This window comes from Triturus cristatus, chromosome 2_2, assembly GCF_964204655.1.
Source record: "Triturus cristatus chromosome 2_2, aTriCri1.1, whole genome shotgun sequence".
Classification (NCBI taxonomy): Eukaryota; Metazoa; Chordata; class Amphibia; order Caudata; family Salamandridae; genus Triturus; species Triturus cristatus.
Genome location: NC_140582.1, coordinates 1,241,873,602 through 1,241,896,683, shown reverse-complemented (window position 1 = coordinate 1,241,896,683; position 23,082 = coordinate 1,241,873,602). Strand labels below are relative to the sequence as shown.

Here is a 23,082-nt window from a genome sequence, read left to right as displayed (position 1 = left end):
AATATCTCTATTCCTCGTTATTTGTAAGCAGAGAATACCTCCAGAGAACCAATATCGAACAACTAGTGTTCGGACAATCAATCAATCAATCAATGGGGAGATAAAGATAGGCACGACGGGTTTCAACGGGGACAAAAGTCTGCGTTACCTACCCTTCACTATTTGCAAAGACTAGACAGAATATTCCTATTCTACGTTATTTGCAAACAGAGAATATCTCAAAAAGCACTATTCTTCAAAACAATCAATGTTCGGACAATCAATCAATGGGGAGATAAAGATAGGCACGACGGGTTTCAACGGGGACAAAAGTCTGCGTTACCTACCCTTCACTATCTGCAAAGGGAGAGAGAGAGAGTATTTCTACTCCTCCCCGTTTGTAGACAGCGAATATCTCAAAGAGAACAATCAATGAGCAATACTAGTATTCAAACAATCAATCAATTATTTCGCACTTTTGTCGTATATCACGACCTTACCCGGACCGCGTGGACAGTTTCTCGTCTTCCGCCTCCAGCGCCCGATCGTCCTCTATTCTCCGTATTTGCCGCGGCACTCCTGATGGTTCCCAGTCAGGACCGTAGATCACTCGAGAGAGGTCTGCTCGGAACCAGTGAAGTTCGGATGATCGGCTGCCAGACGAGGGTCTATTGGGCAGGAGCTCTCCCGATCGTTGCAGTCGTTCACTCTGTCGTCGGGACCTCTCCCACTGGATCCACGTGTCGCTGATGGGCCCCACGTTTGGGACGCCAATTGTTAAATGGTAGCGGCAGTTTCAGTCGATGATCTTTCAAGTATTTGCCCGGCGGTAATCGCCTCTCATACCATTCGATAATTTACCAATAAAAGAGGCAGGCGCCGGAGACTGGAAGGCAGGAAACAAAGTTTTATTCCGTCGGAGCAGAACACATCAGATCAGACAGCAAGGTATCATCACGAGGTGCTCTAACTGCATCTCTGAGACCTGGTCTCTTATACACTGGTTTATTGCTTTATTACACATAGTACATTCTTGAGATTCCCTTGATGCCTGAAAGAACATCCCCTGAAGCCCCGGCTCAGATCCGATCCCACACATAGATACAGTAGAAGTTCCCACCCTACCCGCAGTGGGAGATGGCTATCGCGCAGCAGGGAATTCCGCTAATTCCCGGGGGGGTGTGCAACTGGCCGGGTCTCAGGGGGTAGGGGCTTTGATCTACTGTAATCCCTTTGATGTGGGGTGTTTCCCTTACAGTAGGGGCAGTAAACTGTATCCGCAGGGCTAGGTGATGGCCTGGGACCAGTTCAGACAATGGGGCGCAGAGGAAGGGGGTTATCAAAAGGAGAGGCATGACCATGTATGGGTTGTCGGTTGGAAGTGGTTCCGTAGCAGGGTCGCGCAGAAGGAGAGGGTTTATGGCCTGTATGAGAGAGCGGGGGTGGCCGGCGCGCGGGGGATGCTTGCAGCGCCAGGGGAACGCGCTGGCGGTCGAGAGTGAGCGGGGAGAGAGTGGGGTGCCTAAAATGGCGGCCGTGCAGTCGCTGTGCGTGGCGCTGGGGAGAGGCAAGATGGCGCAGATAATGTTCAGTTTGCACGCTAAATTTCCACAGTATCAGAGCGCTTTACATGAGGATCAGCGAGTTACAGATTACATAATTACATCGATTACCGGAGCCAAGTAGACATATTGCATTGCAAATGCTTGTTACTGTCGAGGTGCCTGATGTTACCACAAACATGGCCTGCGGTAGGCTCGAACCCGTGCGGTCTCCCATTCCTTGGGAATGCTCCTCCAGGGCCTTGACACGTTCATAATGGCCCCAGTCGGCAAACATGGGGCTCTTTTTTAGCTGTCGACCTCTCTAACTATGTTGGTGCCAGGCACCGCTTTATGTCCCGGTCCGACCCTGCAGGAAAGTGCTACAAGAAGGAAGGAAAAGGCAATATAATCCAACAATAACAGCCAGGAGGCCGGGTGTGGATGACATCACAGGCGGGGCTGTCACTGGGACATTTCCTGAAGTCTCTCCTGCCCTCTCCCTGGCTGTCACATACACTTACTGTCTACATAAACATGCCCCGGCTCTTTAGCTAAAATAAACTGTTTCTTACAATCACTACTTGGATCCGCAGTCATAGCCTGTCCACTCCTCCTAGCTGTCTCAAATGCATAGACAGTCTCCACACCTCCTACATGTCTCATATGCATAGACAGTCTCCACACCTCATAGCTGTCTCATATGCATAGACAGTCTCCACACCTCCTACCTGTCTCATATGCATAGACAGTATCCACACCTCATAGTTGTCTCATATGCATAGACAGTCTCCACACCTCCTACCTGTCTCATATGCATAGACAGTCTCCACACCACATAGCTGTCTCATATGCATAGACAGTCTCCACACCTCCTACCTGTCTCATATGCATAGACAGTCTCCACACCACATAGCTGTCTCATATGCATAGACAGTCTCCACACCTCCTACCTGTCTCATATGCATAGACAGTCTCCACACCACATAGCTGTCTCATATGCATAGACAGTCTCCACACCTCCTACCTGTCTCATATGCATAGACAGTATCCACACCTCATAGCTGTCTCATATGCATAGACAGTCTCCACACCTCCTACCTGTCTCATATGCATAGACAGTCTCCACACCTCCTAGCTGTCTCACGCCCATAGACGGTCTCCCACCGTGAATGACTGTCTCATATCCATAGACAGTCTCCACACCTCCTACCTGTCTCATATGCATAGCCTGTCTCCACACCTCCTAGCTGTCTCACGCCCATAGACGGTCTCCCACCGTGAATGACTGTCTCATATTCATAGACAGTCTCCACACCTCCTACCTGTCTCATATCCATAGGCTATCTTCACACCTCCTAGCTGTCTCACACCCATAGACGGTCTCCCACACCTCCTACCTATCTCACGCCCATAGACAGTCTCCCACACTTCCTACCTGTCTCACGCCCATAGACGGTCTCCCACAGTGAATAACTGTCTCATGCCCATAGGCTGTCTTCACACCCCCTAGCTGTCTCACGCCCATAGATGGTCTCCCACACCTCCTACCTGTCTCACACCCATAGATGGTCTCCCACACCTCCTACCTGTCTCATGCCCATAGACGGTCTCCCACAGTGAATAACTGTCTCATGTCCATAGGCTGTCTTCACACCTCCTAGCTGTCTCACGCCCATAGATGGTCTCCCACAGTGAATAATTGTCTCATGTTCATAGGGTGTCTTCACACCTCCTAGCTGTCTCATATTCATAGATAAATAAATAAGTAGACAGTCTCCACACCTCCTAGTGGTCTCATATTCATAGCCTGTCCCCACACCTCCTACCTGTCTCACGCCCATAGACGGTCTCCCACAGTGAATAACTGTCTCATGTCCATAGGCTGTCTCCACACCTCCTAGCTGTCTCATATTCATAGACAGTCTCCACACCTTCAAGCTGTCTCATATTCATAAACATTCTCCACACCTCCAAGCTGTCTCATATTCATAGACAGTCTCCACACCTCCTATCTGTCTCATTTTCATAGCTTGTCAACACACATCCTAGTTGTCTCATATTCATAGCCAGTCTCCACACTTCCTAGCTGCCTCATATTCATAGACAGTCTCCACGCCTACCTGTCTCATACGCATAGCCTGTCTCCACATCTCCTAGCTGTTTCACGATCATAGATGGTCTCCCACAGTGAGTAACTGTCTCATGTCCATAGGCTGTCTTCCCACCTCCTAGCTGTCTCATATTCATAGATAAATAAATAAATAGACAGTCTCCACACCTCCTAGCTATCTCATATTCATAGACAGTCTCCACACCTCCAATCTGTCTCATATTAATAGACAGTCTCCACACCTTCTACCCGTCTCGTATTCATAGCCTGTCTCCACACCTCCTAGCTGTCTCATGCCCATAGGCGATCTCCCACAGTGAATAACTGTCTCATGTCCGTAGGCTGTCTTCACACCTCCTACCTGTCTCAAATACGTAGACTGTCTCCACACCTCCTAGCTGTCTCATATTCATAGACTGTCTCCACACCTCCTACCTGTCTCATATGCATAGACTGTCTCCACACCTCCTAGCTGTTTCATATTCATAGCCTGTCTCCACACCTCCTAGCTGTCTCATATTCATAGCCTGTCTCCACATCTCCTAGCTGTCTCATATTCATAAGCAGTCTCCACACCTCCTAGCTGTCTCATATTCATAGACAGTCTCCACACCTCCTATCTGTCTCATATTCATAATCAGTCTCCACACCTCCAAGCTGTCTCATACTCATAGACAGTCTCCACGCCTCCTATCTGTCTCATTTTCATAGCTTGTCTCCACACTTCCTAGCTGTCTCATATTCATAAACAGTCTCCACACCTCCAAGCTGTCTCATATTCATAGACAGTCTCCACACCTTCTACCTGTCTCATTTTCATAGCTTGTCTCCACACCTCCTAGTTGTCTCATATTCATAGCCAGTCTCCACAATTCCTAGCTGTCTCATATTCATAGACAGTCTCCACACCTCCTACCGGTCTCATGTCCATAGACGGTCTCCCACAGTGAGTAACTGTCTCATGTCTATAGGCTATCTTCACACCTCCTAGCTGTCTCATATTCATAGATAAATCGATAGACAGTCTCCACACCTCCTAGCTGTGTCATATTCATAGACAGTCTCCACACCTTCTAGCTGTCCCATAGTCATAGACAGTCTCCACACCTCCAAGCTGTCTCATATTCATAGACAGTCTCCACACCTCTAAGCTGTCTCATATTCATAGACAGTCTCCACACCTTCTACCTGTCTCATATTCATAGCCTGTCTCCACACCTCCTAGCTGTCTCATCTGCATAGCCTCTCTCCACACCTTCTAGCTGCCTCACACCCATAGACGGTCTCCTACAGTGAATAACTGTCTCATGTCCATAGGCTGTCCTCACGCCTCCTAGTTGTCCACAGTCTTACTCCGGCAGGAGAAAATTGGCTCAAGGAAACATGTTCTCTGGGCCAATAAGAATGCTTTATTGTTTAAAACTGGATTCAAGAGTCCCTTGAACCAAACCGTTCAGGGTTTAAAAATCTTTTTTTACCATAATTTCACAAAACCTACGGAATGTATTTACACCAAATCCCAACAAAAAGCACGCTGTCAGGACCAGCCCCAGCTTCCTGCCAACAGTTCTTGCAGTAGTGCATCTTGAAAAGGTAATGGAACAGGGCTGGGGATTTTGCGTTTTGGGAGAGAGAGAGTGAGACATATAGATAAATATAATATATACATCTATATATTTGCATTGTGTAGCTATAGTCATGTCACAGTTTCCATAGGAAGAGCAATTTTTCTTTAGCTAATACTTTTGGGAACGTGTCTTCACAAAACTGTCCCCCAAAAATCTCCATCCCCAGCAGCTCCTTCCTCTAAATAGTTCTGGGGTGATCAACCAAATTTGGAGAAAAAAGGGGTGAGGTGTCCCAAAATGCCTTTTTCCCCATGCTATTTCACATAAGAATTTTCGAAAGCGATACAGAAAAAAACAGCTGAAACGACACAGAAAAAAAATGCTGAAAAGAATGACAGAGTTCAGCCATTTTTGAAGAATTAAAGGTCAGAATACAGTGATATCTCAGATGTTGGTACCACTGTACCCGAGCAGTACCACAAATAAAAAAAATAAACAACTGATTGGCCGAGAGGGCTTTTTTACCTGTCAGCCCCTTTGGTTCTGCAGGACCTAGCAATCTGATTGGCTGAATGGCCAGCAATGGAGGGAGGATGCGTGCAGGGTCTGACCACAGGCCAGGCTCTGTGGTCATCCTTATGCCCTCCAGACCCTAAGGCTGTGCGTGGCAAGGGGGTGGCCGCCTGCGTGGCTCTGGTCAAAAATCTATAATCAGTGAGGGAGTTGGGTGAGTATGATAAAAAAGAAAATAACAAATGATTTTATAAAATGAAACTCACTGAACAAAACAAGGGTTAAAGTGATGTTATAGTTAGGTGTTGTAATAATATAAAAAACAAATTCACAAGTTATATTTTACTGAGTTAATTATACATTACGCCCCTGACATGCACTGCTTATGATGAACTCACATATTGCATCACTCATGACTTGTTACATGACATCACTGATGGCATCATACGGTCACTGTGACACCGACCTATAGGATTTGAGGCCTTGAAGTTATTAAGCGCACCACAGGTGTGAAACTATTTTCATTTTACCTTGATGGGATCACCGCGTCGATACTTCGCGCGCCCCCAGTGTTAAGTTAAGAGTTTGACAAGTGCACATTTGCACTGTAAAGACACTTTGCTCCAGGCTCTAATAGTTTAGTGAGATATTCTACATACAGTCCTGAGATGGGCACAGTGGCATACAACGCTAGAGCCATGTCTACAACACAGCGAGAGATAAACCACCTCCAAGTGGAACATCCTTCCATTCTACATTATTCGCCATTCCCCAATGCCTCCAAACCTTCATCGAAGTTTCGGAAGTAAACAACCACTCCTTGTAGATGTCCTCGCTATGTAACATTTGTTTGTACAGCTCCATTATAACTACCTGAAATGGGCACAAACCCACATTTCCACATGTGGAGCATCTAATGTGAACAGAAAGTTTGGCATTTCTCACAGATTATTTGGAACAGACCATGGTTTTAACCCTCAATTTACTTTAAAAAACGCACCAGTGCTTAATTTCTAATCAAATAATTCAAACCCTCAGACGCAGCTGATCACATAGTATAAAGTACTCCCATTCACACACCCTCAACCCTCAAAGGCCAATGATCATATAATATAATCCCATTCAAATACCCTCACATGCTGCTATTCAAACCCTCATACACCGCTGTTCACATAATATAATCCTATTCATGCACCATCATACACTGCCAATTCAAATCCTCATATGCCACTGTTCACATATCATAATCCCATTCACAAACCCTCATACACTGCCATTCAAACCATCATACGACATTGTTCACTTATTATAAAGTAATCCTATTCATACACCCTCATATACTGCCAATTCAACCCTCATACGATAATGTTCACATAACATAATCCTATTCATACACCCTCACACACTGCCATTCAAACCCTCATACACCACTGTTCACATAGTATAAAGTATTCCTATTCACACACCTCTCACACACTGCCATTCAAACCCTCATATGCCACTGTTCACTTATTGTAAAATAATCCTATTCATACACCCGCATACACTGCCAATTCAAACCCTCATATGACACTGTTCACTTATAAAGTAATCCTATTCATACGTCCTCATTTACTGCCAATTTAAACCCTCATACGACACTGGTCACATAACAAACGTATTCGTACACCCTCATACACTGCCATTCAAACCCTCACACACCACTGTTCTCATAATTGAATCCCATTCATATACCCTTCACACACTGTCATACAAACCCTCATAAGCCTCTGTTCACATAATATAACCTTATTCACACACCCTCACACACTGCCATTCAAACCTTCATATGCTGCTGTTTACATAGTATCAAATAATCCAATTCACACACCCTCACACACTACAATTCAAACCCTCATATGCCCCTCTTCACATAGTATAAAGTAATCCTATTCACACACCGTCATACACTGCTGTACAAACCCTCATACACCATTGTTCACATAACATAATCCTATTCACACACACCCTCATAAATTACCATTCAATCCCTACATAGGGTGGCACTCACACACTCACACCCTTCAGTCTCATGCTCGTACACTATCTGCACACACTCAAATGCTGCCTTTTACATGACCCCATAGACAGCTGTTCACACATTCATGTGCTGTGGCTCACCCACTATCATTAACAACCTCCTGCACTATTTGCCCACTCAAACACTGATCTTTATGCAGCACCCATTTGTTGCTATTCACACTTCATATACTCATTCCCTCATGTACTCATTCATGCACCCAGGTACTGTCATTCAAACACTCATATGCTATTATTTTCACAACATACTCATATTCTGATACTCCCACTATTAACACGCCCTCAAGTACTGTGATTCACACAGCATCACACTACTATTATCACACTCATGCACTCATTTACACCCTCATACAATGCCATGAGAACACATTCAAACGCTGTTCTTACATACTCATACACTGACACTCACAGCCTCATCCACTGGTACTCACGCATCCTCACTCGCTGTCGCATAAAGTACCATTGTCTCAAACATGAATATTTGCATACCCTCAGTTAGCATTTGCACGCCCTCAAACACTGCTCTTTACACCCCTCAAACATGAATATTTGCATCCCCTCAGTTCCTATTTGCATGCCCTCAAACACTGCTCTTTACATCCCCTCAAACATGAATATATGCACACCCTCTGCTCCTATTTGCACGTCCTCAAACAGTGCTCTTTACACCCCATCAAACATGAATATTGGCACACCCTCAGTTCCTATTTGCATGCCCTTGAACACTGCTGTTTACACCCCCTCAAACATGAATATTTGCACATCCTTTGATCCTATATGCACACCCTCAAACACTGCTGTTTACACTATCTCAAACATGAATACTTGCACACCCTCAGATCATATTTGCACACCCTCAAACACTGCTCTTTACACCCCCTCAAACATGAATGTTTGAACGCCCTCAGTTCTTATTTGCACACCCTCAGTGCTCTTTACACCCCTCAAAAATGAATATTTGCATGCCATCAGTTCCTATTTGCACACTCTCAAAGACGGCTGTTTACTCCCACTCAAACATGAATATTTGCACACCCTCAAACAGTGCTCTTTACACTCCCTCAAACATGAATATTTGCACACATTACGATACTATTAGAATGCACTCAAACACTGCTGTTCACACCCCCTCAAAGAGGAATATTTGCACACCCTCAGATCCTATTTGCACACCCTCAAACACTGCTGTTTACAGCCCCCTCAAACAGGAATATTGGCACATCCTCGGATCCAATTTGCACACCCACAAATACTGCTGTTTACACCCCCTCAAACATGAATATTTGCACACCCTCAGTTCCTATTTGAACGCTCTCAAAAAGTGCTCTTTACACCCCCTCAAACATGAATGTTTGCACACTCTAAGATCCCCTTTGAATGCCCTCAAACACTGCTGTTCACACCCCCTAAAACAGTAATACTTGCACATCCTCAGATCCCATTTGCACACCCTCAAACACTGCTGTTTACACCCCCGCAAACAGGAATATTTGCACATCCTCGGATCCTATTTGCACACCCTCAAACACTGCTGTTTACACTATCTCAAACATGAATATTTGCACACCCTCAGTTCCTATATGCATGCCCTCAAACAGTGCTCTTTATACCCCCTCAAACATGAATATTTGCACACCCTAAGATCCTATTTGAATGCCCTCAAACACTGCTGTTTACAACCCCTCAAACAGAAATATTTGCACACACGCAGATCCCAATTTGGACACCCTCAAACACTGCTGTTTACACCCCCTCAAACATGAATATTTTCACACCCTCAGTTCCTATTTACATGCCCTCAAACACTGCTCTTTACACCCTCTCAAATATGAATGTTTGAACGCCCTCAGTTCCTATTTGCACGCCCTCAGTGCTCTTTACACCCCTCAAACAGAAATATTTGCATGCCCTCAGTTCCTATTTGCACACCCTCAAACACTGCTGTCTACACCCCCTCAAACATGAATATTTGCACATCCTCAGATCCTATTTCCACACCCTCAAACACTGCTGTTTACACCCCCTCAAACATGAAAATTTGCACATCCTCAGATCCTATTTGCACACCCTCAAACACTGCTGTTTACAGTCCATCAAATAGAAATATTTGCACATCCTCAGATCCTATTTGCACACCGTCAAACACTGTTGTTTACACTCCATCAAACATGATTATTTGCACATCCTCAGATCCTATTTGCACACCCTCAAACACTGCTGTTTACAGTCCATCAAATAGAAATATTTGCACATCCTCAGATCCTATTTGCACACCGTCAAACACTGTTGTTTACACTCCATCAAACATGATTATTTGCACATCCTCAGATCCTATTTGCACATCCTCAAACACTGTTGTTTACATCCTCTCTAACAGGAATATTTGCACATTCTCAGATCCTAATATTTGCACATCCTCAGATCCTATTTGCACACCTTCAAACACTGCTGTTTACACCCCATCAAACGTGATTATTTGCACATCCTCAGATCCTGTTTGCACACCCTCAAACAATGCTGTTTACATCCTCTCAAACAGAAATATTTGCGCATCCTCAGATCCTAATATTTGCACACCCTCAGTTCCTATTTGCACACCCTCAAACACTGCTCTTTACACCCCCTCAAACATGAACATTTGCAAACCCTCAGTTCCTATTCGCAGGCCCTCAAAACACTGCTATTTACACACCCTCAAACATGAATATTTGCACATCATCAGATACTATATGCGCACCCTCAAACACTGCTGTTTACACCACCTCAAACAGGAATATTTGCACACCCTCAGATCCTATTTGCACACCCTCAAACACTGCTGTTTACAGCCCCCTCAAACAGGAATATTGGCACATCCTCGGATCCAATTTGCACACCCTCAAACACTGCTGTTTACACCCCCTCAAACATGAATATTTGCACACCCTCAGTTCCCATTTGCACACCCTCAAACAGTGCTCTTTACACCCCCTCAAACATGAATGTTTGCACACCCAAAGATCCTATTTGAATGACCACAAACACTGCTGTTCACACCCCCTAAAACAGTAATATTTGCACATCCTCAGATCCCATTTGCACACCTTCAAACACTGCTGTTTACACCCCCTCAAACATGATTATTTGCACACCCTCTGATCCTATTTGCTCACCCTCAAACACTGCTGTGTACATCCTCTCAAACAGGAATATTTGCACATCCTCAGGTCCTATTTGCAGACCCTCAAACACTGCTGTTTACATCCCTTCAAACAGGAATATTTGCACATCCTCAGATCCTATTTGCACACCCTCAAAGACTGCTGTTTACACTCCATCAAATTGAAATATTTGCACAACCTCAGATCCTATTTGCACGCCCTGAAGCACTGCTGTTCACACCCCCCTCAAACAGGAATATTTGCACACCCTCAGAACCTATTTACACACCCTCAAACACTGCTGATAACACTGCCTCAAACATGAATGTTTGAATGCCCTCAGTTCCGATTTGCATGCCCTCAGTGCTCTTTACACCCCTCAAACATAAATATTTGCACGCCCTCAGTTCCTATGTGCACACCCTCAAACACTGCTGTTTACACCCCCTCAAACATGAATATTTGCACATCCTCAGATCCTATTTCCACACCCTCAAACACTGCTGTTTACACCCTTTAAAACATGAATATTTGCACATCCTCAGATCCTATTTGCACACCCTCAAACACTGCTGTTTACAGTCCATCAAATAGAAATATTTGCACATCCACAGATCCTATTTGCACGCCCTCAAACACTGCTGTTTACACTCCATCAAACATGATTATTTGCACATCCTCAGATCCTATTTGCACATCCTCAAACACTGCTGTTTACATCCTCTCTAACAGAAATATTTGCACATCCTCAGATCCTAATATTTGCACACCCTCAGTTCCTATTTGCACGCCCTCAAACATTGCTGTTTACACTCCATCAAACATGATTATTTGCACATCCTCAGATCCTGTTTGCACACCCTCAAACACTGCTGTTTATACTCCATCAAACATGATTATTTGCACATCCTCAGATCCTCTTTGCACACCCTCAAACACTGCTGTTTACATCCTCTCAAACAGAAATATTTGCACATCCTCAGATCCTAATATTTGCACACCCTCAGTTCCTATTTGCACACCCTCAAACACTGCTCTTTACACCCCCTCAAACATGAACATTTGCACACCCTCAGTTCCTATTCGCAGGCCCTCAAAACACTGCTGTTTACACACCCTCAAACATGAATATTTGCACATCATCAGATACTATATGCACACCCTCAAACACTGCTGTTTACACCCCTCAAACAGTAATATTTGCACACCCTCAGATCCTATTTGCACACACCTCAAACACTGCTGTTTACAGCCCCCTCAAACAGGAATATTGGCACATCCAAGGATCCAATTTGCACACCCTCAAACACTGCTGTTTACACCCCCTCAAACATGAATATTTGCACACCCTCAGTTCCCATTTGCACACCCTCAAACAGTGTTCTTTACACCCCCTCAAACATGAATGTTTGCACACCCTAAGATCCTATTTGAATGCCCACAAACACTGCTGTTCACACCCCCTAAAACAGTAATATTTGCACATCCTCAGATGCCATTTGCACACCCTCAAACACTGCTGTTTACACCCCCTCAAACATGAATATTTGCACACCCTCTGATCCTATTTGCCGACCCTCAAACACTGCTGTTTACACCCCTCAAACATGAATATTTGCACACCCTCAGGTCCTATTTGCACACCCTCAAACACTGCTGTGTACATCCTCTCAAACAGGAATATTTGCAAATCCTCAGATCCTCTTTGCAGACCCTCAAACACTGCTGTTTACATCACCTCAAACGTGAATATTTGCGCATCCTCAGATTCTATTTGCCCACCGTCAAAGACTGCTGTTTACACTTCATCAAATTGAAATATTTGCACAACCTCAGATCCTATTTGCACGCCCTCAAGCACTGCTGTTCACACCCCCCTCAAACAGGAATATTTGCACACCCTCAGAACCTATTTACTCACCCTCAAACACTGCTGTTTACACCACCTCCAACATGTATGTTTGAATGCCCTCAGTTCCTATTTGCACGCCCTCAGTGCTCTTTACACACCTCAAACATAAATATTTGCACGCCCTCAGTTCCTATTTGCACACCCTCAAACACTGCTGTTTACACCCCCTCAAACATGAATATTTGCACATCCTCAGATCCTATTTGCACATCCTCAAACACTGCTGTTTACAGTCCATCAAATAGAAATATTTGCACATCCTCAGATCCTATTTGCACGCCCTCAAACACTGCTGTTTACACTCCATCAAACATGATTATTTGCACATCCTCAGATCCTATGTGCACATCCTCAAACACTGCTGTCTACATCCTCTCAAACTGGAATATTTGCACATCCTCGGATCCTAATATTTGCACATCCTCAGATCCTATTTGCACACCTTCAAACACTGATGTTTACACCCCATCAAACAAGATTATTTGCACATCCTCAGATCCTATTTGCACACCCTCAAACACTGCTGTTTATACTCCATCAAACATGATTATTTGCACATCCTCCGATCCTATTTACACACCCTCAAACGCTGCTGTTTACATCCTCTCAAACAGAAATATTTGCACATCCTCAGATCTTAATATTTGCACACCCTCAGTTCCTATTTGCACAACCTCAAACACTGCTCTTTACACCCCCTCAAACATGAACATTTGCACACCCTCAGTTCCTATTCGCAGGCCCTCAAAACACTGCTGTTTACACCCCCTCAAACATGAATATTTGCACATCATCAGATACTATATGCACACCCTCAAACACTGCTGTTTACACCCCCTCAAACAGGAATATTTGCACACCCTCAGATCCTATTTGCACACCCTCAAAGACTGCTGTTTACAGCCCCCTCAAAGAGGAATATTGGCACATCCTCGGATCCAATTTGCACACCCTCAAACACTGCTGTTTACACCCCCTCAAACATGAATATTTGCACACCCTCAGTTCCCATTTGCACGCCCTCAAACAGTGCTCTTTACACCCCCTCAAACATGAATGTTTGCACACCCTAAGATCCTATTTGAATGCCCTCAAACACTGCTATTTACACCCCCTCAAAGAGGAATATTTGTACACCCTCAGATCCTATTTGCACACCTTCAAAAACTGCTGTTTACACCCCATCAAACATGATTATTTGCACATCCTCAGATCCTATTTGCACACCCTCAAACACTACTGTTTGTACTCCATCAAACATGATTATTTGCACATCCTCAGATCCTATTTGCTCATCCTCAAACACTGCTGCTTACACCCCCTCAAACATGAATATTTGCACACCCTCAGATCCTATTTGCACGCCCTCAAATAAGGCTTTTTTAATCCCCTCAAAGAGGAATTTTTGCAAATCCTCAGGACATATTTGAACACCCTCAAACACTGCTATTTACACCCCCTCAAACATGAATATTTGCACACCCTCCGATCCTATTTGCCCGCCCTCAAACACTGCTGTTTACACCCCTCAAACATCAATATTTGCACACCCTCAGGTCCTATTTGCACTCCCTCAAACACTGCTGTGTACATCCTCTCAAACAGGAATATTTGCACATCCTCAGATCCTATTTGCAGACCCTCAAACACTGCTGTTTACATCCCCTCAAACATGAATATTTGCACATCCTCAGATCCTATTTGCACACCCTCAAAGACTGCTGTTTACACTCCATCAAATAGAAATATTTGCACAACCTCAGATCCTATTTGCACGCCCTCAAGCACTGCTGTTGACACCCCGCTCAAACAGGCATATTTGCACACCCTCAGAACCTATTTACACACCCTCAAACACTGCTGTTTACACCGCCTCAAGCATGAATGTTTGAATGCCCTCAGTTCCTATTTGCACGCCATCAGTGCTCTTTACACCCATCAAACATAAATATTTGCACGCCCTCAGTTACTATTTGCACACCCTCAAACACTGCTGTTTACACCCCCTCAAACATGAATATTTGCACATCCTCAGATCCTATTTGCACGCCCTCAAACACTGCTGTTTACACTCCATCAAACATGATTATTTGCACATCCTCAGATCCTATTTGCACATCCTCAAACACTGCGGTTTACATCCTCTCAAACAGGAATATTTGCACATCCTCGGATCCTAATATTTGCACATCCTCCGATCCTATTTGCACACCTTCAAACACTGATGTTTACACCCCATCAAACATGATTATTTGCACATCCTCAGATCCTATTTGCACACCCTCAAACACTGCTGTTTATACTCCATCAAACATGATTATTTGCACATCCTCCGATCCTATTTGCACACCCTCAAACACTGCTGTTTACATCCTCTCAAACAGAAATATTTGCACATCCTCAGGTCCTAATATTTGCACACCCTCAGTTCCTATTTGCAGGCCCTCAAAACACTGCTGTTTACACCCCCTCAAACATGAAAATTTGCACATCATCAGATACTATATGAACACCCTCAAACACTGCTGTTTACACCCTCTCAAACAGGAATATTTGCACACCTTCAGATCCTATTTGCACACCCTCAAACACTGCTGTTTACACCCCCTCAAACATGAATATTTGCACACCCTCAGTTCCCATTTGCACGCCCTCAAACAGTGCTCTTTACACCCCCTCAAACATGAATGTTTGCACATCCTAAGATCCTATTTGAATGCCCTCAAACACTGCTGCTTACACCCGCTCAAACATGAATTTTTGCACATCCTCAGAACATATTTGGACACCCTGAAACACTGCTGTTTACACCCCCTCAAACATGAATATTTGCACACCCTCCGATCCTATTTGCCCACCCTCAAACACTGCTGTTTTCACCCCTCAAACATGAATATTTGCACACCCTCGGGTCCTATTTGCACACCCTCAAACACTGCTGTGTACATCCCCTCAAACAGGAATATTTGCAAATCCTCAGATCCTATTTGCAGACCCTCAAACACTGCTGTTTACATCCCCTCAAACATGAATATTTGCACATCCTCAGATCCTATTTGCACACCCTCAAACACTGCTGTTTACACCCCCTCAAACATGAATATTTGCACACCCTCGGGTCCTATTTGCACACCCTCAAACACTGCTGTTTACACCCCCTCAAACATGAATATTTGCACACCCTAAGATCCTATTTGCCCACCCTCAAATACTGCTGTTTTCACCCCTCAAAAATGAATATTTGCACACCCTCGGGTCCTATTTGCACGCCCTCAAACACTGCTGTTTACACCCCCTCAAACATGAATATTTGCACATCCTCGGATCCTATTTGCACATCCTCAAAGACTGCTGTTTACACTAAATCAAATAGAAATGTTTGCACAACCTCAGATCCTCTTTGCACACCCTCAAGCACTGCTGTTCACACCCCCCCGCAAACAGGAATATTTGCACATTAGTACGCCTTTGCACAATGCACACGTGCCAACACTTAAAAGCTCTCAGTGAGGCACGCAGAGATGTGGGGATCCCTCCCTGGCACGCGCAGGAAGGACCCCTTGTTAAGGAGTGAGAAAGTGGAAACGTTTGACATCTGGGAATCCTGGTGCATGACTGCCACATACTCAGTTCTGTCTAGCGCCAAGAGGCGACTAGCCCCGCGGTGGGCGCTGTTGGCACACTCCTCGCACTGGCAGTCACACTTTCTCGTGCAGTCTTGCACAGGGGCACTTACTTTGCAGTCCCTGCGGGTCTCCATGGGCCTGCAGCTGTCCTGCGGGCGCCCAGAAGTCCTACGCCCTCCTCTCAGCGCCCATATGTCCTTGCCATGGTCGGGCCCCGGGCCCCAGCTCACACCGTCCCAGCTCAGATGGGCTCCCGCAGCAGGATGTGGCAAGCACCGCTGAGTCCTCCGGGCAGCTGATGGGGCCGGAGACAGCTGACAGCAGGCAACCAGACAGAGACAGCCCTGCTGGGACCCTGAGACTGGGGCTGGGAGGGAGGGGGGAGGTGGGGGGCAGGATTACAGGAAGCCCCGGTCCAGACCAGCTCAAGCCACAGCTCCCAGTGACTGCTCCCCTCCCATGGTCTGCACTGGGAGTGCATGACATCACACGGCTAATAATAGCCGAAGGGAGGGCTATGACTGTACTGAAAGGAGAGAGGGAGGGGGTAACAGCTGCAGCTGGGAACACAGCGCTGGGGCTGAGGGGGTCCGCGCCTGCCCCTCCCCGGCCCCCAAAACAATCACACCAGGGCAGGGGCTGCTGGCAGGGGGCGGGGGACCCTTTATGACCACCCCTATAGCATTGACAGGCACTGGAGGGGCAGAATTAGCCCCCTGTAGCGCCTCCCCCCCCCCCCACTGACGCCCCTAAATAATCACATGAGGGCAGGGGACCTTTACTGGGGGCCCGTGGGAGGGGGGCCCTTTGTACCCACCCCTATAGCATTGACAGGCACTGGAGGGTCAGAATTAGCCCCCTGTAGCGCCAGACCCCCCACTGACGCCCCTAAACAATCACATGAGGGCAGGGGAGCATTACTGGGGGAGGGGGGCACCATCCATAGCATGACAGATTCTAAAGATCTTGGAATCCTCCCCACCCCCCGCACAAAAGCAGTTCACCCTGCCTCACCGATACCCCCAAAACAAGCACACTGAGTCAGGGAAGCGGGGGTCTGTAGCAAAGGGAGGGAAACCATGCACGCCCCCACCACGTGTGCTGGCCTACAGCCCCCCCCCCCCCCCCCCCTGATCCTCACCAACCTCTCAAATCTGAAAACAATCACATTATGGCAGGGGGCACCACCCCTACCCCCACCCTGCAGTGCCAGCCCCAGGACCAGTCCCTTCAGCAACTGACCCAAAGCCCTCCACTCCTGTGTGGCATCCCGTGAGGCCTCTAGTAGGATAGAGCCATGAGCCCACGGATCTGGTAGGATGAAGCCACGAGCCCTCGGTACTGGTAGGATAAAGCCACAAGCCCTCGATTCTTCTAGAATAAAGCCACGAGCCCCCGGTTCTGGTAGGATAAAGCCATGAGCCCTCGGTTCTGGTGGGATAAAGCCACGAGCCCTTGGTTCTGGTAGGATAAAGCCACGAGCCCTCGGTGCTTCTAGAATAAAGCCACGAGCCCTTAGTTCTGGTAGGATAAAGCCACGAGCCCTCGGTGCTTCTAGAATAAAGCCACGAGCCCTCGGTTCTGGTAGAATAAAGCCATGAGCCCACGGATCTGGTAGGATAAAGCAACGAGCCCTCGGTTCTGGTAGGATAAAGCCATGTGCCCCCGGTTCTGGTAGGATAAAGCCACGAGCCCCCGGTTCTGGTAGGATAAAGCCACGAGCACCCTGTTCTGGTAGGATAAAGCCACGAGCCCCCTGTTCTGGTAGGATAAAGCCATGAGCCCACGGTTCTGGTAGGATAAAGCCATGAGCCCACGGTTCTGGTAGGATAAAGCCACGAGGCCTCGGTTCTGGTAGGATAAAGCCATGAGCCCATGGTTCTGGTAGGATAAAGCCATGAGCCCCCGGTTCTGGTAGGATAAAGCCACGAGCCCCCTGTTCTGGTAGGATATAGCCATGAGCCCACGGTTCTGGTAGGATAAAGCCACGAGCCCACGGTTCGGGTAGGATAAAGCCACGATTTGTGTAGGATAAAGCCACGAGCCCTCGGTTCTACTAGAATAAAGCCAGGAGCCCCCGGTTCTGGTAGGATAAAGCCATGAGCGCCCGGTTCTGGTAGGATAAAGCCATGAGCCCACGGTTCTGGTAGGATAAAGCCACGAGCCCTCGGTTCTGGTAGGATCAAGTCACGAGCCCCCAGTTCTGATAAGATAAAGCCATGAGCCCAAGGTTCCGGTAGGATAAAGCCATGAGCCCACGGTTCTGGTAGGATAAAGCCATGAGCCCACGGTTCTCGTAGGATAAAGCCAAGAGCCCACAGTTTTGGTAGGATGAAGCCACGATCCCTCGGTTCTGGTAGGATGAAGCCACGAGCCCTCGGTTCTAGTAGAATGAAGCCACGAGCCCTCGGTTCTGGTAGGATAAAGCCATGAGCCCTCGATTCTGGTAGGATAAAGCCACGAGCCCTTGGTTCTGGTAGGATAAAGCACCGAGCCCACGGTTCTGGTAGGATAAAGCCACGAGCCCTTGGTTCTGGTAGGATAAAGCCACTAGCCCACTGTTCTGGTAGGATAAAGCCATGAGCCCTCGGTTCTGGTAGCATAAAGCCAAGAGCCCACGGTTCTGGTAGGATGAAGCCACGAGCCCTCGGATCCGGTAGGATAAAACCACGAGCCCTCGGATCTACTAGAATAAAGCCACGAGCCCTCGGTTCTGGTAGGATAAAGCCACGAGCCCTCGGTTCTTCTAGAATAAAGCCACAAGCCCTCGGTTCTGGTAGGATAAAGCCACGAGCCCTCGGTTCTGGTAGAATAAAGCCACAAGCCCTCGGTTCTGGTAGGATAAAGCCACGAGCCCTCGGTTATAGTAGGATAAAGCCACGAGCCCTCGGTTCTGGTAGGATAAAGCCACGAGCCCTCGGTTCTGGTAGGATAAAGCCATGAGCCCATGGTTCTGGTAGGATAAAGCCACGAGCCCTCGGTTCTACTAGAATAAAGCCACGAGCCCTCGGTTCTGGTAGAATAAAGCCATGAGCCCACGGATCTGGTAGGATAAAGCGACGAGCCCCCGGTTCTGGTAGGATAAAGCCACGAGCCCCCGGTTCTGTTAGGATAAAGCCATGAGCCCACGGTTCTGGTAGGATAAAGCCATGACCCCATAGTTCTGGTAGGATAAAGCCATGTGCCCCCGGTTCTGGTAGGATAAAGCCACGAGCCCCCGGTTCTGGTAGGATAAAGCCACGAGCCCACGGTTCTGGTAGGATAAAGCCACGAGCCCACGGTTCTACTAGAATAGAGCCACGAGCCCTCGGTTCTGGCAGGATAAAGCCATGAGCCCACGGTTCTACTAGAATAGAGCCATGAGCCCACGGTTCTGGTAGGATAAAGCCATGAGCCCACGGTTGTGGTAGGATAAAGCCATGCGCCCCCGGTTCTGGTAGGATAAAGCCATGATCCCATGGTTCTGGTAGGATAAAGCCACGAGTCCTCGGTTCTGGTAGGATCAAGTCACGAGCCCCCGGTTCTAGTAGGATAAAGCCATGAGCCCATGGTTCTGGTAGGTTAAAGCCAAGAGCCCACAGTTTTGGTAGGATGAAGCCACGAGCCCTTGGTTCTGGTAGGATAAAGCCACGAGCCCTCGGTTCTAGTAGGATAAAGCCAAGAGCCCACGGTTCTGGAAGGATGAAGCCACGAGCCCTCGGTTCTGGTAGGATAAAGCCACAAGCCCTTGGTTCTGGTAGGATAAAGCCACAAGCCCTCGGTTCTGGTAGGATAAAGCCACGAGCCCCCGGTTCTGGTAGGATAAAGCCATGAGCCCACGGTTCTGGTAGGATAAAGCCATGAGCCCACGGTTCTGGTAGGATAAAGCCATGAGCCCCCGGTTCTGGTAGGATAAAGCCACAAGCCCTCGGTTCTGGTAGGATAAAGCCACGAGCCCTCGGTTCTGGTATGATAAAGCCACGAACCCCCGGTTCTGGTAGGATAAAGCCATGAGCCCACGGTTCTGGTAGGATAAAGCCATGAGCCCCCGGTTCTGGTAGGATAAAGCCACGAGCCCTCGGTTCTGGTATGATCAAGCCACGAGCCCTCAGTTCTGGTAGGATCAAGCCACGAGCCCACGGTTCTGGTAGGATTAAGCCACGAGCCCTCGGGTCTCGCATAGAAGGCGACGACCTCTCGGCTCTGGTACTATGTAGCTGCAAACCTGTGTTTCTGGTTGTATTGAACTACAAGTCTATGGGCCTTATTATGTGAAGTCAGTAATCCACCATTATGGTTTAGAATAGTAACTCACTTTCTTTTTTTATTTTTGTTATTAGAAATAAGCAGTAGCATCAATTCTCTTTACTCGTCATTCAAATTTCATATAAATCATTCATGACACATATGTACATAATTCCTGCACAGCATCTAAATATATCCTGACTCATAATTCATGTTAACCTTTTATATAAATTACTCATAATATTTAAATACAGAGCTATTTAAGCCATATACCGATATCACATAATTCCTAATTCATATTAATATTTCATCTTACTTATTCACGCTCTATAATCACATCACTATTAAAAAAAAAATTCATAATACATGATCAATATTTCTCTGTAAAATGACCCCTTTTCCCAGCTTGACCAGATATTACTAAAGCGCTTAATAGCACCTACTCTTTTTGCATAAAGGTACCTACGGTTGTAAACCATACCCGTCCTATTACGCCATTGAGCCATGGTAGGTACTTTGACCGATTTCCAATTTGCTAAGATTAAAGATTTAGCAACCAATGTCGCTATAAAACATAGCGGATTGAGTTCCGTCTGAAGATTGTGAGTATCTAATGAGGCGCACAAGGAGCCGCAAACGGTTCAGGTAGAATCATCCGGCTCGCCCACTCATTCATTCCCTTGAAGATACAGGTCCAGATCGGAAACATCCATTACAACACAGTCATTACAATGCATTACCTTTACAACGCAACTGTTACAATGCAACTGCCTTTCCTCCATCGCATGCCATTACAATGCTTGCCATTACAACGCATGTCACTACAACACATGCCATTACAACGCATACCATTACAACGCATGCCATTACAGCACATTATAAGGTAAGTAATGGAGATCTTTTTAGTTTTAGGGTGGGTATGGGTTTTGGGGAACATGAGAATAATAATTTTTACCCTTACACTATTCAACACTTTCCCTACTGCTGCAGTCACAGGAGTGGGAGTAGTAATTTTTACCCCTACACTATCTAACACTTACCCTACTGTTGCCCTAAAAGTAATATGCGTTGTAATTGTATGCGTTGTAATGGTATGCGTTGTAATGGAGTGCATTGTAATGGTAGTTTTTAAAAATGCATTATAATGGCATGCGTTGTAAAATCATGCGATGTAATGGTAGTTGCCATGTAAAAACTGCGTTGTAATTATTTGCGTTGTAACGTCATATATTCGTCCAGAACCTGCTCAGTTTAGGACAGGTGAATCAATATGCAGCCATACATACCCCTGGTGGGATCTACATCAAAAGCAAAAGGTATTGGCAGCGTGGTACATTTTGTAATTTTATCCAGCGTATAATAAAGCATCCATTTACAAAACAAGCATTTACAATGCAACGGTCTTGGCATTGTTAAAGTTAGAGCTATTGGCATTGCTCATGACATTTTTGTTTATGTTTTTAAAACATGTAAAGAAACGGCATTGTTATTTACAATGTCAATAGCCTAATCACTCTGAAATGCGAGACCTATTGCATTTGCAGCCACACACAGAGCCACACACACAAAGCCACCCAAACACACAGAGCCACCCACACAAAGCCACTCAAACAAATGAATGTACTATCAAGACCACACAATAATAATGTCACTTATTATGATTCATTAAACACAGTCTATAGGAATGAATGGTGTTTACGACCAGAACTGTGGAGGACTGACACTCTACGCTAAATGCCTTACAGTCGGTCCATGTCACACTGCGCACAGGCATTCAATGAACCAGAAAGAACAAGCTCCAAATACCATGTCAGGTTGCTTGGCTGCTTTTCATAAAAAACGTGACTTTGCTGAAGAACCCCAAGGTCCATGAGCCAGTGCCCACTTATGTATTAATGTTTGAGAAAAGGCTCACTAGAGGAACTTAAAAGATAGCATTACTGATAGGCCGAACAGATTCACAAAGCGACAACAGGAGTAACTTTTGTTTTCGCTTTAAATGGATAAAACAGAAAACAATACATATATTTTCAGCTCACTTTCTTATAAGAAAAGAGCTGCTCCCATTCTTGAGCCCAAGCGGCACAAGTCCAAATGTTCACCGCACCAGACTATATAAAACATGGCTATTGGCCTTTTCCGGTTACTCTGGGGTAGGCTGTCCACCACATCTGCCTCTAGGACAGTGTCACCACAACCACCAGGCACGTGCCTTTCAAGCTGATGCCACCGCAGGCTAGGGGTTATGCTGCTGAATCCGAACTCTATTAAACATTCTCTTGGAGTCTGATTTCCAAACAATCGCATCATAAAGTAGTTTAGCAAGCCTCCACTCAAATGCATGATTGTGCAGCCCATGTGCTGATCCTTCCATGGCCTGACAATTT

General features: G+C 46.2%; 1 protein-coding gene across 5 annotated transcripts in view; it reads right to left on the bottom strand.

Annotated features, from left to right (window-relative positions):
- Positions 1-23,082, bottom strand: part of RTKN (rhotekin) — a 606,092-nt gene that overhangs the window by 255,184 nt on the left and 327,826 nt on the right. The window contains exon 1 of one of the 5 annotated variants that reach the window (XM_085642927.1): positions 16,582-16,939. The exons of the other annotated variants lie outside the window; for them this stretch is intronic. Within the exon in view, the coding sequence (XP_085499053.1) occupies positions 16,582-16,605 (24 nt within the window). The 5' untranslated portion in view covers positions 16,606-16,939. Of the gene's footprint in view, positions 1-16,581; positions 16,940-23,082 lie in introns of those variants that run through there. 5 annotated transcript variants of the gene reach the window in all.